At 43.9% G+C, this 18537-nt stretch overlaps 1 protein-coding gene across 3 annotated transcripts in view; it reads right to left on the reverse strand.

Annotated features, from left to right (window-relative positions):
* The window catches only part of ZBTB7C (zinc finger and BTB domain containing 7C), a 984162-nt gene that overhangs the window by 97909 nt on the left and 867716 nt on the right, over positions 1-18537 (reverse strand). For all 3 annotated transcript variants that reach the window (XM_069626945.1, XM_069626946.1, XM_069626944.1), the window contains one exon: positions 4244-5437. In XM_069626945.1, the coding sequence (XP_069483046.1) occupies positions 4244-5421 (1178 nt within the window). In that variant the 5' untranslated portion in view covers positions 5422-5437. The remainder of the gene's footprint in view (positions 1-4243; positions 5438-18537) is intronic.

The raw sequence follows: 18537 nt of genomic DNA on the forward strand, positions 1-18537 counted from the left end.
AGAGTCTGCATCTGGAAACTTTTTTGGTCGCACAGATAAAAGGGTTCCCACCGCCTGGCCCTCAGACTCACACATCGATAACAAAATAAGCGAACATTGGCTGTTTGTGTGGAGGGAAATGCCATGACAATGACAAGAAGCAAGATTAGTCAAGGTTTTCTCTCATCGGCACACCGGGCTTGAAAGAAAAAAAACCTATCCGAGCATGTATTAATAGACTCTCCTGGTGAGAAAGAGATGTTATCCAGATTGCATCGAAAGGCCTCAGCATCCTGGACTGGAGAGAATCACATTTCAAGATATTAGTCTGCACTGATGCGCAACCACTCACCTCCAACCACCCCTAGCAGTGCTGCTTTATGTTATGTAGGTTTAATAGATTTTTGTAACACGGGACTTGTGTCTCACTCCTCTTTGAGATCAATCTCCCACAATATAACTGAGGCGCCTGATCATGGGCCATAACCTCTGTCCCAAGCGGTCAGAAAATATGAGCCTCACAGTTGATACAGAGGGAAATGCAAAGTACGAAAGGCTTGATCGCAACTGCATCGGGATCACTGATGGCCCTACCCAACCCCACCAATGCTACCCCACTTCATTGCTCCTCATACCCATCCCAGCTGCCCTGCTACCCCTTCACCCTACTTGTTACCCCCTGGTTTGACCTCCTATGTACCATGCTCCGTTGTCTCCCAGGTAGGTTTCAGCTCTATAAAACCCACACATACACGTATGCTTTCAACAGGATAATGGGGTATCCTGCCCCAAGGGATAAGAAAGGTTTTCTAAAAGTATTTTTCACTTCCCCAAGATTTCCCGAAATAAAAGAATAGAAGAGCCTCTATTGTTTGCCATATAAATAACACTTGGCCAATCCTTTCCTCGGGAGGAGGTTCTATGCAGGCTTCAGTGCCTTTCCCCTGCAATCACTATCGAATCAATCCACATTGCCGGAGTTTGCTTTCTTTACTCTTGGCCTCCCTATAGACCTTTGCTTGAGGGCTATATTCCAAGGTGAGTCAAGGCGAGCTAGACTTTACTTTGGGAGTGAGGCCCTAGCCCCCCACCAGGATTTAGATCTTGTGGAAATGTACAAAAAACTCTTCTGAAAGCAGCAGCTGTGAAAGATGCTATGGAATGTCACAGTGCATTGATCATCCGCAAGGATTAATACCCACAGGGATGTCAGACTGTGCCACCCTGTTGACGATAAAGCAGCGTTTTCGGTAAGAGCTGGCTGCTGCTGAGCTCCTGCTTGATTCCTAAAGGTGCCCAGGTTGCTTGATACCAACAGCTACTAGGGGATACCTTTGGCTCTTGAGGCCAACTGTGGCACTCAACCATACCAGGTGACATTAAGTCTGTATCTTTAGACATATGCACAAAGGAGCATTAGGGCCATTTAAAAGGCATGTAAAGCATACCGCTTCCTGTATAAGGGATACACATGTCTAGTGAGTACCTCGTGTGGAAATATAATCTGCCTAATTCTATCAGGCTCGGACTAGCTTATAGGATAATAGGCACATGGCCGAAACAAAAACACAAAATGCTTGTGTGGGGCAGTTTTTTGTGTCAAAGTGGGGCACTTTTTTGGCCAATTCGGGCTAGTTTGATGAGTTACTTCACTATGCCTCTAATAGTTTTGACCAGTGTTGCTGAATAAATATTCTTTAAAATGTGCAATTTGCATCACATTTAATCAAAACAGGGTCACAAAAGGAATGAATCACATTAGCAACTGTGGGCCACTTTTTCATTGGGGCCCGAGGCAATTTTATGCCCCAGTCCGACACTGCATTCTATGTGCTCACTCCTGATTCCTGCCTGCTGGGTGATGCCTGGTACATATGAACTGCTTTTAGCTATTACTTATCAACTTCGAGCACTAATGTTAATGTTAAAGGTATTTATACCGCGCACCAATGTCCAGCAGCCAGTTATCCGTACAGTAGCCAAGAAACTACATCATCATTTCACAGTGCATTTAATGATGCATTCAGCAAAATATAAAAATGGTAGGTTTTCTGTGAGTAGTAAATACATTTGGCCTAACAAGTGATAGTACATTTCCCATTGGAGATTAGAATGCAAATCTACAAACTACAGCACGCTAAGAGGCCATTGCTGAAGTATAGGTTTGCATTAGCTTAATTCACTTTACCGCCTATACCCCCAAAGTACCGGTGACTGGAAATACTTAAAGGAGACGGAAGAGGAGAGTTACAGGAAGAAAACACGTTTGCAGGTCGCACTCCCACGAACGACTTTCTGTGTCTATGAACGTGGACACGTTTCAGAGCTTCTTAACCTCTGGTGATTAGTAGGTTGTGTATGGCATGAAATACACGCGTTTCCACTGCACGATGTTTGGCATAATATTAGGAGGCAGCTGACCAGTCAAGGGTAGGCGTATTTAAAACATTGTTTTATGTGCGTCTACTTCAGATAAATCACTCTCTGGTGATTTAGGACGGTCTTGCGGGCCGGCGCTCTGTCTGCACGCCCACTCGTGCAGAATGCTTGCAGATTTCCCGGCCCATTTCAGCGAAGGTGTCGGCCAGCTTTCCACTGGCTCTGCGGCCCGAGACGCTGCCCCCGCCCAGCTCTCGGGACACTAGTCTGACACTAGCAGCGCAACGCGCAGCAATGGCCGCGGGCAGAAGTCATCTTGGGCGCCCCTCTCTTTCTCCATGACAGCCGCCTCGAGCCATCTCCCCTGCATGCATCCACAGGGGCAGGGCGCAGGCTGGGTGACTCACCCTGCATTCAACCACGTCCCACTGTCTCCTTTTATTTCCACTTTAGCCTCATGTACTTGTTCGTGTGACCGAATTACACATTTGCCATAGACAGCGACCACACCCCGCAATCCTGCTTGGCCGGATAACATACCCCATTGAACACATGCTTTCATCCTAATATGTGGTTAGCTTAGAGACACACCCATTGTCCAGTCCCTGTCTTCCATTTAAGAAACACAGGCATTCTGGCAGTGTCATTAAAGAACACTGAGTGAACAAACGAATTGCACTGAATGGCATTAGCTTGTAGGAAGATATCACCAGCCTGTTAAAGTGACATCCCCGGGATATGGCCCAGTGCGAGCACCCTGTGTTGTAAACCTAGTTCCCCCATTGTACTGCTCATGTCATCTAGGCATACCTGTACAGGAAATCACAGTAGTCCTACGTGTACACAGTAGTAACCAGGGGTGGACTGGGAACTAAAAGAGGCCCTGGAAATAATTACTGGGGACCAAAAGAGGCCCTGGAAATAATCCCTGGGGACCAAAAGAGGCTCTGGAAATAATGTTCAAAGTGGCCCCATATTACATATTTTCAGCAAGCCCAAAGCTTTTCCTATGAGAAAATGTGGAAATACCACACAAAAGAGGCCCAGGGTGCAGAGGCCCACCGGGAAATCTCCAAAGTCTCCTATAGGCCAGTCCACCCCTGGTGGTAACCACATTGATAGAAGCCCCCCTAAGGCTATGATGTCTTAGCCCAGTGTCTACAATGGGAGCATGAAATGATATGATATGGCATTTATGACGCGCCTATACACAGGTGTTTCAAGGCGCAACGAGGCGAGGGAGGGGGAACAGAGGGAAGACAGAGACAACGATCCTATGCCTGCCAGGTGTCATTCAGATTGAGCAAGTGCATGGGAAGGGGAACAGTGCAGGGGGCAAGGAGGAGGGGACAGTGCAGTACATGGGATACAGAATAAATAAACAGTAATGCATGCATGCAGGAGAGGTTTATTGGACTAATTGAAAATGTTTTGCAATGTAATCATGCTTTCAAGATCACAAAGACCTTATTCAGCTGATCCTTGCTTGTCAGTCTTAGATATAAAATACTCTGATCGCTTTTCATCACCTCACCTTTTGATTTTTTACCATCTGATGGAGAAGGTCTTTGGGACTTCAAAAGGTAATTTACTATTCCACCTCAACACAATCCCTGCAGTATGTCCAAAATGTTAGAGTGTTAACCCATTATTAATTTTTTATAACTGGACTAAAATGTAGGGCAATCAACCATCAGTCCCCAAGTGAAAAAAAGCAAGCAGAAACAATGAACTACTTCAACGAAACAATAAGATCCCACATTCCTTCCATATTCTCTGTGAAAATAAGACAGGGACATAAAGGTTTTCTGAGGTACGAAGATGAAAAGAATATCAAAGACAATAGCTCACATCTACTAGTGAAAAGCTAGAATGGAATACACACCTGGTAAAGCGTACGTCACAGATACTACACATGTATGGCTTTTCTCCAGTATGGGTCCTCATGTGCCGGGGCAGCTTTCCTGCTCCCATGATGATTTTATTGCAGATGGGACACTGCTGGGAGGCTTTGGGTTTCATCTTCCTGTCATCCTCCAGAGGCCAAGGAGGAAACATACCCCCGAAATGGGAGGCACTTAGAAAGTTGAGATATGAATTATAGTCACTTTCAGCTTTGATTGGATTAAAGTGTCCTCGCATATTGTCAGCAAACATTTCTTTGAAAAAATCCTCGGAAAAAGATATTGATGGCATTTCCTCATTTTCCTCCTCTTTAATTTTGGTCTTTTTGATCACCAAATCCAAAGGCCCATTGTCCATCTGATGTTCCCTAATTTGGGAAAAGGCAGGAAAATCCCCATTCCAGAGATGAGGAAAGAAGCTTGGTGCAAATTGAGATAAGGCTGTCTTTCTTTCTGGAATCATTGTTTTCGGGTACAGGTTTTCCCTCAGCAATGATTCAATTGAAAAGTCACGTAAAACCCCCAGGTGTTCAGAAGAGCTATTGGTTGGGTAATGGGTTGGACAGTCTCTGGTAGCTTCGGGATATGGTTCGTCTGCAAGGTCGGATATGGACGGACTTTGGTGACAGCTTTCCTCCTGGACATCATTTTGGCTTTCTTGGTTCATAAAATGATCTGCATCCTCATCGTCTTCTTCATCATCTTCGTCATCCTCATCGTCCTCGTCGTCATCGTCTTCGTCCTCCTTTTCATCATCTTCTCCTTCTCGATTCGTCTCCATAATTTCTAGGCAGACATTTACAACACAATGGATCTCCAGCATCTCTGCCGCGGTGAGGATGTCTCTGACATTTGAAGTGGTGATGGTGAGGGTTGAGGTGTAGGCAAACTCTAAGATCGCAGAAAGTGCTTCAGGCTCGACAAAGTCAATCTCGTAAACATAGGGCTGATCCGCTAAAGTGCTGGCAGTGAAGAGTTTTTTAAAGTACATGCTGCAAGCAGCGAGGACAGACCGGTGGGTCCTGTATTCCTGATCCTGGACGATGAGAATGACATCACAGAGGAGCCCATCACGCCGCTGCTGATTTAATCCATAAAGGATTTCACTGCTGTGGTTTGGGAATGGGATCCCAATGAGGTCATCGTCTCCACTGGCCATATTACCATTCAGGGACCTATAACAAAAGGAAACAAACAGAAATAAGAGCTTGAAAAACAATATTAGGAATGAATGCCAAATCATTGTTTTTACCTCTACCTGTTGGACCTTTGGGATACCTTATGATATCATGTTAGATATAAGGAATGTGGATCAGAAACTCATACAAAGCTAAACAAAACACTTTTTTATACCCATATACATTTGCTATACGTTGCAGTTGTGAAAATGAGTATCATGCACATTACTTGTATGTCTATATGGGTTGTGTGTAGTGTGAATCATGTTGTTGAGGGTAATACATGCGGTAAGGAGCAAGAGTACAATACTTTGCTAAGGATGTTCCGGCCATGGGGGTGGGGTTCTGATGTGTGAATGCAAGAAACCTAGGTGGAACCTAGGCATTATCTGAAGAGTAAGGTCTTGAGTTCCTTCCTGAACTACAAGAGCACTGGTGTGGTCCTGAATGCCACCGGGGTGGTGTTTCAGTAGGTAGGGGGCGAAGCAAGAGATTACATCAAAATAACACTCCTTTTCTTTCAGCATGTCAAGCATAAGCCAGGACATAATTTTCCGACAGAATTGATTTTGAGGCTGCTTCCTTGCACAAATAAAGATGTATGTTTCAGATTAGCCTATCAAGAGGACAGAGAGGCACACTCCATTGATATCGGCTGCATTTCCGATTGTATGGAAAGGCTACATACTTCATGGTGTTGAACAAAAGACAAGATATACTTCAAGCTGTAAAAACTACTTTTAGAAATGGAAATTCCCAATGCGCCTGGCTGTGTTACTTGATGGCAGTATCAAGCTCCAAAACCTCAGCAGGTCAGAGTTCAAATGCCATGTTAAGGAAACAAAAAGGGGTGGGGGTTTCCCATGTAGATGATCGGTGAGCAGTACTGGAGACAGTCTGGTCTTTTGGATACATTGGTGCTTTGTTGGTTGTTGAGAATCCTACCTTCTATGTACAGCACCTCGTGCTCTAGATGCCCCTGCTATACTAAAATGTCTTCTATAGAACACTCTGCAGATCCTTGAAGGAAGCTTGCATTATATCGAATAGCTGAAATAGTTCTCTCATAGGCCCTCATTACGACCCAGGCATTGGACCATGGTGCTAAGAGCACCATGGTCCATGCCGGTAACTTACCGACTCCGCCATGGCGGAATGGGGAATTACCGCCCCATTCCGAGGTTGGCGGACGGTAATTCCCCATGCCGCCATGGCCCTTCCCCATTCCCATTTTTGCCCCATAGGGCTCAATGAGAATGGGGAAGGTGCTAAGTACGGTGCCGCAAATTGCCGCACCGTACTTAGCACCAAGGTCCCTTTGCGGGTTGGTTTTTTAATGCCTGCTAAAAGCAGGCGTTAAAGTGCCACCCGCAAAGGGACCTCGTAATCAGGCGTCTAGGGTTTAACGGCGCCGCCACCTTTTACGGCGCCGTTAACCCCTTAACGCCTGGGTTGTAATGAGGGCCATAGTCTCTTTCCAGTGGAAACATACACAACATTTATACATGCATGAACGTATTTATACAATTTGGTTTCTACTCAAGAAGATTTATTTCTATGGCATTATGTATGTGTGGTTTGCACACTCACGTATGTGTGTGCAAGTGTTTGTGTGTCTGAGTGCTTGTGTGGCAGAGGTGTAGACAGGGAACAGACTAAGCAGGCAAGGCCCACACAAAATCTTTAGATGCCCACTCAGCAGGGCTTTTATAGATGTTCATGTCACTGCAATGGGCCCTAGTACATTAGCTTCAGGCCCCACTTGTTAGACAATGCTGGCTACGCCTCTATTCTATGGAAAAGGCACAATAAACACAATATATTCCCACAGCTTATTTATTGCTACTAGAGCTGTCAGAAATGTTGGTTGCATCTCAACAACAGAGACGGTGTATCAGAAAAGAGACCCTTATGACTGTTACTGCCCAAAAAGCGAGAAGGCATCCGTAGCGAAGACATCAGCAATGCCTGAATTGCCAGTGACGCAAAATGGCTGACATCAGGATGAAAGCCATGCAGGGGTGGGTTGTTCCACTTAAAAGCTCAATCAAACAAGTCCAAATGGGGTGAATAAACGGATGCCGTGTGATAGACCTGAAGTTGTTGGTTTGGTGGATTTGTATGTAAAGAAATTAAGTGGGAATTTGTAATGGAGACTTAAAAATTGTGTAACTTACAAACAGAGAAATGTAGAAACTGGAGAATTTACAAAATATATCTCAATCTCGCTTCTGTTTTACAAATATACACAGATCAATACAACACAGGACTAAGGCAATACAGATCTGGCACTCTGGTTGGTCCCATCACTTTTCCTCTTTCAGAACCCTGCATTCTGCATTCTTCTTTCTTAATGAGGTACTTTGAATATAGATGATTAGAGCGCACATGCCTTAGCACAGTTTAAGCACATCCGATTCAACTCAGCTCTCATCTATATTGGACTACTTGAGCATATCACAAGCCCACCATGCAACCAATCAAACACCCTCAAAGTACACTCAAAAGGTAGGACACAATCTGCCAGCTGAAATACACTTCTAAAATTATCAGCAGTTCAGCCCTACAGCACTTATTGTCTGCATTTCCCCTCCCTCGAACTAGAGAAGTACAGTTCACATGCACCAAAACCTTAAACAAACACACTGCTATCCCACAGGAATGCATTGTCTTATCTACCCCTTACTGTGCGCTTCTCGCTTTCTCTCAATCCACCCACTCCTCCTGCCACCACAGAAAACCAGGCATGGGCACAATACGTCCTATATACTCAGAGTGCCAGGCGAGCGCTCTGGTGGTAACAGTCACATGGCCATGAATAAAAGGCGCTATAAAGATATCCCACGTGGATGAATTAAATATCTATTTGAATAAACGCTAGCAAAAAGTACCCGTTCTCCGAACGGGTTCTCTAAACAGGTATGATAACTCTCTCATCAATTGTTGAAAATCAATGATCTTGTAGGTCGCTGTTCCGATTCGCTTATCGCTTGATGTGCTTTGCACCCTGAAGTAAACTGCACTGATAATGGGCGTGTGTGGCTGGCTGACATACCCTGCAGCAGACAGAGGGAGGCGAGAGTTGGTGTGTTCCTGCATACTGGGCCCATCTCTGCTCTCTCCCCACCTGTCGTCTCACCCTGGCATGGTGCGGTGTGTTGCGGTGCATTGTGGTGCAAATATCTCAGAAACTGTGCATCCTAGGGCCTTGAAACGTGGTTTCGAAGTCCCGAATTGTGTTCCTCGTGTCGAGACTGGTCCTTCTATGACCATATTGATGTTCTGCCGATTTCAGGCAACCGTCTCATGTGTGAAGGAGCTGAAATCCAGGGAAAGGGGTGGGGTGGCCAAATGTCATGTAGCCAGTATTGTCCGGGGCTCCTAACAGGTAACTATGCAAAATCTGATGCAGATTGGTGAAACGGTGTGGAATTGTACAAGGAAAACCGCTCTGTCAAGCCACAAACAAATTTGGACTTTTATTAATATAGATAGATATTGAAATAATCAGGCAAGAAGCAGTCAGGTAGGTCCTTGTTTCAGTGATATCTATTAAGTAAAAGTAACTATGTGCATATGCCTGCTGGTACCCGCCACCCAGGTAAATGACCCAATGCAGGGATGCAGCATTTCACATGATACCACCCACACCCACTCAATCAACCCTGCACTGAGGGGGATGGAATCCTTTAGCAAGATGAAGACTGTAGAAAACATATGCACCAAAACTTCATTACTAAGCGACATATATTTATAAGAATGTAATCCGCTTAACAAAGCAACATAATCTCAAGCTACATTTAAAGAGCAACTTTCTGCCTATTGTAAGGGATCAAGAGCAAGACTCGGACAAAGTGGCATTTTTGGTGTTGGTTAAAGTCTTTTATTGATAAAAGAAAAGGTCTGGGGAACCCCTACCTATCCCTAACTGTAGGAGGGGGTTCCCTGCCTCAACAACACTAAGGAACGTCTGTGTCAGATGTCCAAAACAAAGAGTTCTCTGTCCTGTGTCCAAAATACTAACCTGACCCTCACACCCTAAAGTTAATACAGTGTAAAAAGGAACCAATAAAGTTTCACCAGAAAAAGGGGGCCTTCCCTTCCCCTGGATTTCGCTGGCTTTTCAAGGTCAGATTAATAGACCATAATCTCAAGGAGGATGGCTCTGGCACTGAGTTTCCTCCAGTTTACACAGTTTATCATCTCCGGGTTATACCATTCCACAACCTGAAGAGGTATGACCCTTCCTTTCAAGGTTTTCACAATTCACAGGCTCAAGGGGTGTGTCTCTGCCCCTGAGCTCACTTAGCTTTTCCACAGTCCGCATATTTCACAGTGCCACAATGACGGGGACAGGGGGGGGAGCTCCCTTCCCCTAGATTCCACACATTTGGGGCGCTGATTCCCTTTTCTCAAGTTCAACAATCTTGATTGGGTGCAGGTCTCACTGTATGCCTGGTTTACTCTCCCGCAAGGGCTTTTTTTTTAACTCACATTTGTGTGAGGGTCTCAGGCTCGGTGTATGCCTCGTTTACTCTCCTGCCAGGACTTTCTTATCTGGCTCAGTATTTGGGTGCAAGTCCCGGACTCACACTTCTCATCAGCAATCACCTTCGCTTTTATACAGGTCCAAGATTCCTCAATAATACTTGTATTGGGTCAGCAATCCCTTTTCAGTAATCTTAGTCTCTTTGCTCAATTGTCTCGGTATCCCAGCTCCCTTGTTTGGGTTTACCAGGTAAATCAACGGTACACTGCATATTCCATGAAGTGCCCTGGGCATCCCAACCTCTCTGGGCTTGCTAGTCTCCTTCAGCAGTGTTGGTATCCCTCGCGTCTCACCGTACTCACTGCTGCTTACTTGTCAGCTCGGATAGCGTCTCGTCGGCTTTCCTGTTCCCACTTTGCCTCCTTCCTCACTTCACAGCTCCTGCAGTCCATGACACAAGCACAGTGAACATTCTACTGTCTGACTTCCCTGGATGGCACTTCCAGCAGCTTCTCCGCTTCACACCACAACTTGCTCTCCTTCGGTGCCTCGACCAACATCGGGAGAAGTGAGTTTCTCCTTCCCTCTAGGTGTGGTGCATTTGAACACCCGGGTACCTGTTAACCTTTCCTAACAATTAGAACGCGGTGGTTGCTTTCCGCTTCTAGTGATCCTCATTACTCCAGTCCTCTTCCTTGTCTCAGTGTTATTAAATAAAGGGGAATGTAAATATGGCTGGTGATAAGTCATGATTGGAGGTTCTACACCTACACTACAACATGCAATACAGGAATGGGGGGGGTGGGTGTTACTAGGGACAAGAAAGGAGGCATCGGCTGATGTCTCTCCTTTTTCTAGTCACAGGTATTGAGACCTGCAGGCAGCCCTTTAACCAAGAAGCTATTTGGCTGAAAGGGCTGCCTGATGGGGCACTGTATCTAGGGCTAGTTGGGGGGAGCCATGGCAGAGCCCTCACTCAGGAGCTATGGCTAGCCCCTTCCCACTTAATTCCCTGGTCATAAGTTTGAATACCATTAATGGCCCAACCTAGGTTATTATTAAGTGTGGGGGGTGGCGCAAGATGCAGAGAGGCAGAGGCTGCAGAGAACATCCAGGCACTTATCGAGTGCAATCCACATGGACGGGGGAATTCAAATTATGTTCAGCACAAGACAAGGTTGGCATGAACATCAGTTTTCGGGGCATCAGATAGTCCCCGGGGCTATATTGTTTTACACATTCAAGTGGTAGAGAGTCATATTTCCACAGATAAATTGGGCCTGTACCTGATGTTTTCCCTCAGAAAATCATGATCTTTGATGTACTGATGTTCACTTTGAGCCCATTGTCTATAGCATACCTATGTAGACAATCCAGTTGACTCCGCAGGCCAATCTTAGTTTGATCAAGTAATAGTAGATTGTCAGCATAGCCCAACCAGTTTATTATCTGCTGACCGATCTTAACAGGGTGTGATCTAGAGTCCAAACGCCTTCGGCAAGTCTGCTAGATAAAGGTTAAGCTGTGTTGCAGCTACGATTCAGCCCTGTTTAACGCCCCATCCCGTGGGAAAGGAATCGTAGAGTTTGTCCTCCACATTCAAGCGAATTCTTATTCTGGTATCCAGGTATAACAAGATTATCATATTCAGCAGACCCACAGGAATTCTCCACGCCATACGCTTAGACCACAACCTGTTACGCATCACTGTATCAAAGGCCGAACTGAAATCTATGTACGCACCATGTACCGCAGATTTTTTTATTATGTTCACATACTCAACTGCAGACACTAATATCAGCAGGTTATGGATGGTGTTTGAATTTTGTCTAAAGCCAATCTGATTAGGAGGCAAGATCTTACAAGTTGTAATCCATTCAGTGAGTTCGAGTAGGAGAACTATGGCAAACAGTTTGGAAGGGATATCCAACATAGCCAGCATTCTATAGTGGGTGGGGCTGGTCCAGCATCCCTTCTTATAGACAGGTAATATATGACTGACCCTCCACGAGGCGGGGAGTCGTCTACTCCTGCCTATCTCCATAAAGAGAAGATGCAGGACCTGGGTCCACACGTCTGGAGATAGGTTTTACAAGTTCCATCTAGGCCGGAGGCGCGTGATGACGTTAATGATCGCTATGATATCACCCACTGAGACTTTGCATTCCCAACGTTGCATAGGTATTTCTATTACCGCATTAGGAGGGATCATGCTATTCAGGGTGGTAGCATGTGTTCTTCCCAATCCTTCTCTGCTAAAGTTTGTATTGGTAGTGCATGTTTCTCAGCCCCTCTGAATCCCGCCCAGACTCCATTCATATTGCCACTAAGAGTATGGTTTGCTGACTGCCGACTGATGGATTTTCAACCAACTCTTATAGGTACATTTGGCATTTTTGATGGAAGAGCTTATCTCCCAGTCAAAATTACTTTCACTCGCCCTGCTCAATATAGTGGAGATGTGATTCCTTAACTGTTATTTTTGCCCTATGTATCTTGCGATCATAGCACCTATTATTTTTCCCTTTTGAGTTCTGTCGCTCATGAGGACTATGTATCACTCAGCGTTGTTTAGTCGCTTCCTTAATCTTATTTGTAAGAAATATGAAAACTGCATTCTCACTACCCCATGGACGTGTTGAGCAGGGACGTCATTTCACCAAAATGCCAGGGGTAGCGGAAGTGACATCACCCGACCCTTGACCCCCTGATGACATCACAGGAAGTGATGTCATTAGACCCCGCCCCAAAGTGATATAGCGGGTAGCGATGGAACACAACATTTCACCCGTTGACAAAACAGAAAGTGGCATCACATAGCATTGTACACTATGAAAAATATAGTTATATCACTATATGATGTACATTCATACAAGAATGGATCGCCATATGTATCATTAAGTTCAGTGTTTATTGGCCCGTATTACCAAATGACTGTGTATGCAAGCAGACGTCCATGACCAAATGATAAGCATAAGTGCTATATAATAACACATCATTAAGCGCTTTATATAAAAAAAATATACACCCAATATCACCCAACCTGTGTTGGTACTCATTTATCGACCTCAGAAGGATGAACGGCTTAGGCTTAGTGAGGCGTTTAAGAACAGACTAAATCAGTGACTCACCCCCTGAAGTGTGCCTGAAATAAACATTTAATGAGGCCAGCAATTACTGTATAGAATTCCAGAAAGACACATTATTTGGTATTCCTGTTCTTTCTTATTTAGGGTCAGTGCTGAAAGAAAAATAAGAACAGGAGTGCCTCAAGTCTTTTTTTTTAAGGGGCCTGAACAAGAAAGCCAGCCACCCCAGAAGTAAAGAGCCACAGCCCAGGAGCTTGCATAACTTAAAAAAAAAAAAAAAAATATGTATTTTTTTTTTTAGTAGAGGTCGCAAGGGACACCACAGAGGTCGCAAGGGACACCACAGAGGTCGCAAGGGACACCACAGAGGTCGCAGTTGCGACCCCTGGCGACCCCCAAATGACGTCCCTGGTGTTGAGCTAGGAGTATCGGCAACAGCTGATTCGCTACTCGATTAGCTTTTTCAAGATTTTTGGGATTCCAGTGTATGCAGTTGTTACTATTATTAATATAAATATCACCATTCTCGTCAGAGTCTTTACTACGACTGTTCGACCGGTCATTTTCAAGCACACCACATAATGGTATGTGGTCACTTTCCTCTCTTGTCACAATTGCCATATCTAATACCAACAACATCGCAGCAGCATTCACAAAAACATAATCTAATGTAGATGCGCTTTTACCACTTATTTGCATATATGCTTTAGTGGGGTCACCTCTGCAATTCCCATTTAGTCTAATTAACGAGTGGGAGTAAAGAGAAGACACTCAGGCGCGACCTTGGTGCTCCAACATCAACAACTTGACCGGAGAGGACACAGGAGAACTATCTTATGTAGTGTCACTATTATTTATGTTGGCATTGAAATCCCCTATTATCAATAACGGCACATTCGGAGAACAAGCCTCAAGTCATTTTTTAACAATTTTCACATTCCGTGTGGTAGCAACCGCTCCTGGTGGATCATATATGTTTATAATGTACATCTCAGTACAGTCATGCACTGTCGAAGCCGCCAGCACCATTGGCGTGGACCCATCTATCTCTTTCAAGACGCACAGAAGACTGGTGGAAATCATAAGTCCGCCTTTGGGTCTACTGATGTGGCCTTTTGTGGCTACTTGATGTATGGTACTGCGGCCATCCAATTCAATGGGTTCAAGAAGCCATATTTCTTGCAAGGCATCAATCCAGAATAGATTCATATGGGCGAGAAGCCCCTCCTCAGCTGTGAGGAGGGTATGTCCTCTCGTGTTCCAAGAACATACAACGCTGGGTCAACAAGATGATTCTACAAAGTGGGTCTTAAAAATTGTCGGGAGCCACTGCCAATAACCCTCACCATTGGCTCCATGTGTATTTCTATCATTCACTTTATTGGCGTCCTGATGACTTTCACTCATTACTGTGTTGAGACTTTTTCACTTGCGGTGCATGTTTCCTTTCGCTGGGTGCTTCTGGATCACACTGGACATAGCATTCAACTTGGTCGATTGCCTATTTTTCTGGGGGTACATGGTCACCACATTACAGCTGAATCCTACATTATTTAAGTCGGCCTCATAATTCAAAATATATTGGAGGGTTGCATCTAGTGAGAACCAGACATTGGAAACAGGTATAGGCAAATGTTCAATCTGATCGACTATTTTAATTTCCTCAGAGTGGATTGCTTGATCGGTTTAGGGGGGTATAATATACATTGGACCAAGAGCGTATTTTCAGAGCTTGAATTTCCAATGCATCAGTCTCATGTACACTGTGTATGGCATCGCTGTTTTTATCTACAAGAGGTGTAGCTATTGATATTTGTTTTTGATTGGCCATCACTGGCTGAGATAGAGAAGTCAATGGGTGTTCCTCATTAGTTCTATTTGCCACAGTGTCCATGTTAGAGGCTGACACACACTCACTCACAAATAGACATTTGTCTCGGGAGGGTAGCTCAGGGGCAACGTGCTCGCCTTGAAAGCAAGATGACACGGAGCAACACAGGTTCCATCCCCGGGTCTGCACTTAGAAACTTGTGGGTATTAAGAACGTTATAAATAACCTATCATATCAATATCTTCAAGTACTGTTTCAGTATGATTACTAATATCTCTTCTATTTTTGTGTTTTGACAATTTGTTTTTCGATTTAGAGAATTGCAGCTTCGATTGCTTCACCTTAGCCAGCTTCGTGTGTATATCGTTTTCTACATTAAGGTGCTCAGTATTTGATGTAATGCATGTTGATTCATCCTCATCTATGCCACATGATTTCTTTTTTCTGTTTCTTTTGTTACTATACATGCATGCTTGTGCAATAGATCTCTTTTTTGGGGTTTGACTGCATTTTCTACCCATAAGATTAGATGGGGTAACACCCGCAGGATCATCGTCATTCTGTGGGCAGGTTTTAGCTTCTGCCTCTTGGTGGGTAACACAGGTTTTAGTGTTACCCCCTGCTCTTTAAAGGTTTGTTGCCCTCTATTAATACTTTTGTGTAGTAGAATGGATTGGATATCTATCTTATTCTCTAATCGTATACATCTTTCTGCTACTATAGATAGTAGATTTTCAAGAATACTAAACAATGCAGATTATGATGTGCTGACATTCAGAGAGTTATCAGATTTTTGGTTACTGTGTCTCAGAGATCTCATATACTTCATGTGTTGCTGTGGTAGTTTTAGGGATATATTAAGCAAGCGCGTTAAAGAGGCATCTAGCATTAGATTATTGATCTGTCTTGCTTCCTGTATAGAATACCCTGTGGTGTAAGTATATCCTAAATCAACTTCATAAATTATAGGCTCAGAAACATCAGTAGTTCTAGCATCTGTGGAATTACATCAGAGGTAAATTGAAGATCATCTTTTGTTATATTTTCTACAATCTAAACATTTACTACTGGTATCCCATCTGGGGATATTACTCTTGTTTCAACACTGTATAACTGTATCCCGTTCGAAAGTGTTTATTGACGTATTCTTTAAGGGAATTAAAAAAATTATATCTTTTTTATCACGCCACTCCAAATATGGGAAATGGAAAGGTTACAGGTTACTTAAGTTCATACACGAAAAGAGAGCACAATCAATCAATCTTTCTTGGACATTTTCTCAAATGTGCTGAAGCCATTGAGTGACTGAAACATGCCGCACAAAAAACGAACATCACTTGGAAAAGCTCCATCTGATGCAAAGCGCAAATCAATATCAAGAGCTTTTGAAACACAACAACAAACAACAGCACGACTTGCCGACCAGATGACAAGAGCAACTTTCTCCAGGGCAAATGAGATGCCAGGGAAAACTAAATCAAGACTTGCTGACATGAGGACTAGAGCAACATCGTCCAGGGCACATGAGCCACCACTCGATTAGGACACGGGCAACGCGGGTACCCCAGCTAGTATTTTTATATATGAGCTTGTAAATGTAGCGCTTAGTTTGCAACCTAATTATCATTGCTGCTTTGTCGATCCATGTCCTGAGTAACACTGTAAGTTAGTGATGGCATTTTACTTTGCCTGCTGGGGAAACTGGAGGCCCAAGAAAATTACTTCTGCAAAACCTAGCCTGTGGAAAAATAATCTGGTCAATCAGAGCAGCACTGCCAGAACTCTAGGCTGTAACCTGCAGGCTAAAGAAAGTTTCCGTAGAGAGGACATAAGACATGGAGCTATGAGATGCGCTATCACAAGTGATACCATGCTTATTTTTCTTTACCCACACTAACATTCTTCTTCCCACTGTGCCTTGCCGCAAGCCTACAGAGAGGAGAATAGGGATCGGCAATCTTCCTTCAATGAGCGCACTGGGTTCATGTAACAGAAATTCTAGATATTGCAGAAATGACAACATAGTCCCAATGATCGCCAGGTGCCATCATGTGAAGAGTGATCAAATGACTTTACGGTCTGAGGACTTCACAAAATTGACATCAAACAGCCTTGCATCCCGATACAATCACAGAAAGTAGAGACAAAGACACTGACAACAATTGTATAACTCCTAATAAACTTCAACATGTTAGTGAAGGGGATAGAACATGCAAGCTATAAACCTGGACGCCCTCAAAAGGGAGATGTGGGACAGAAAGAGGATTCCTTTGAATCGGATCAAACAATGTTTTACTATGGTGATGGTCAGGGCCGGCTGAAGACGGTCAGGGGTCAATTTCAAAATGATGTCCGGGCACTGGAGTAACTTTGCTGAAAATGTCGGGGGGGAAATGACAACTGAAGGAAAGGGGTGGGGTGGAGGAAGGGCGGATGGTGGCTCTGAGGGATAACACTAACCCACTACACCACAAGAGTCCCTTGACAACACTCTGTTATAGCTTTCATAAGACTGGTGGCATGTCTTTAAAATTCAATTCTAAACACACACCAGTCTTCTGAAACTTATGCAATCACATTGTGTCTTTAGAATTCACTTGACCACAGTAAAACACAGATCTCCCTCTGCCTAAAGATGGCCTGCCAGCACACTGGAGGGGGCTGATGTTTGATTATTGCCATCAGGGCATTGAATCAAACAAGCATATAGACATAATACAAAATGGATGCATGCAAGATTTTAAAACAGAACATTGAGTTGTTTATTCTACATTTCAAAATGACTTGCCACATGTTTTTTAATGTAGTGACAGTTTACACCGATATAAATATAGAGTGCACTCCTGATTATTTGTATTTTACTTTATTTATAGAACGCTAAATGCCAAAGTGCTTAACAAGTAAATGAAAAGATTGATTTTCATCAGCATAACATTGCTTAATGTAGTGATTCCAATTGCGAGGAGAATATTTTGACAATCCATGAGTGAGCTGCTGCGCTAATGTTTTTGAAGAAGTAATGCCTCGTGATGTCCCTCCAACCCAGATCTTCAAGGCAGAGAAGAGCATGCCCCCGCAAAATGTGCTTACTGATGATGTCTGTACAAAATGTCCTGACAAACAGTGACACAGTAAGACAGGGCTAAACTGGCTAAACCAAAATCCCAGTCTATCCAAGTAATAACACATATCATGCTTGCTTTATCAAGATGCCAAGAAAAAAGTCATGCTACAGTAAGAAAGGGCTTGACTGGCTGCCACAATATGCCAGTCTATCCAAGTGATAACACATACTATGCTTGCATTATCATAGATGCCTAGAAACAAAGTCATGCCACAGTAAGGAAGGGCTATATTGACTGCCCAAAAAAGCCAGTCTATCCAAGTAATATAGCATATAAAACGTATACATACATGCTTCATAGCTCAGCTGTCCAGTATGATATTTCATGTCATGTTAAGAGTCATGGCTAGACTGGGTGCACCAAAATTCCAGTCTAGCAATGTTAAATGTCATGCTCGCCTTCTCGTTGTAATTGTCAACACTATGAAGGTTGAGAAGTGGGGAGTAACTACCAACATTTCAAGGGTGTGGCAGATCTGCCAGGTTTTCAGCTTGCGTATGTTTGACAATTTCATGTACGCTTTGGGATTATAGTGGCATCTACATGTGTTTTGAATGGGATTT

Source organism: Ambystoma mexicanum, chromosome 6p, assembly GCF_040938575.1.
Source record: "Ambystoma mexicanum isolate Mex_15411 chromosome 6p, UKY_AmexF1_1, whole genome shotgun sequence".
NCBI lineage: Eukaryota > Metazoa > Chordata > Amphibia > Caudata > Ambystomatidae > Ambystoma > Ambystoma mexicanum.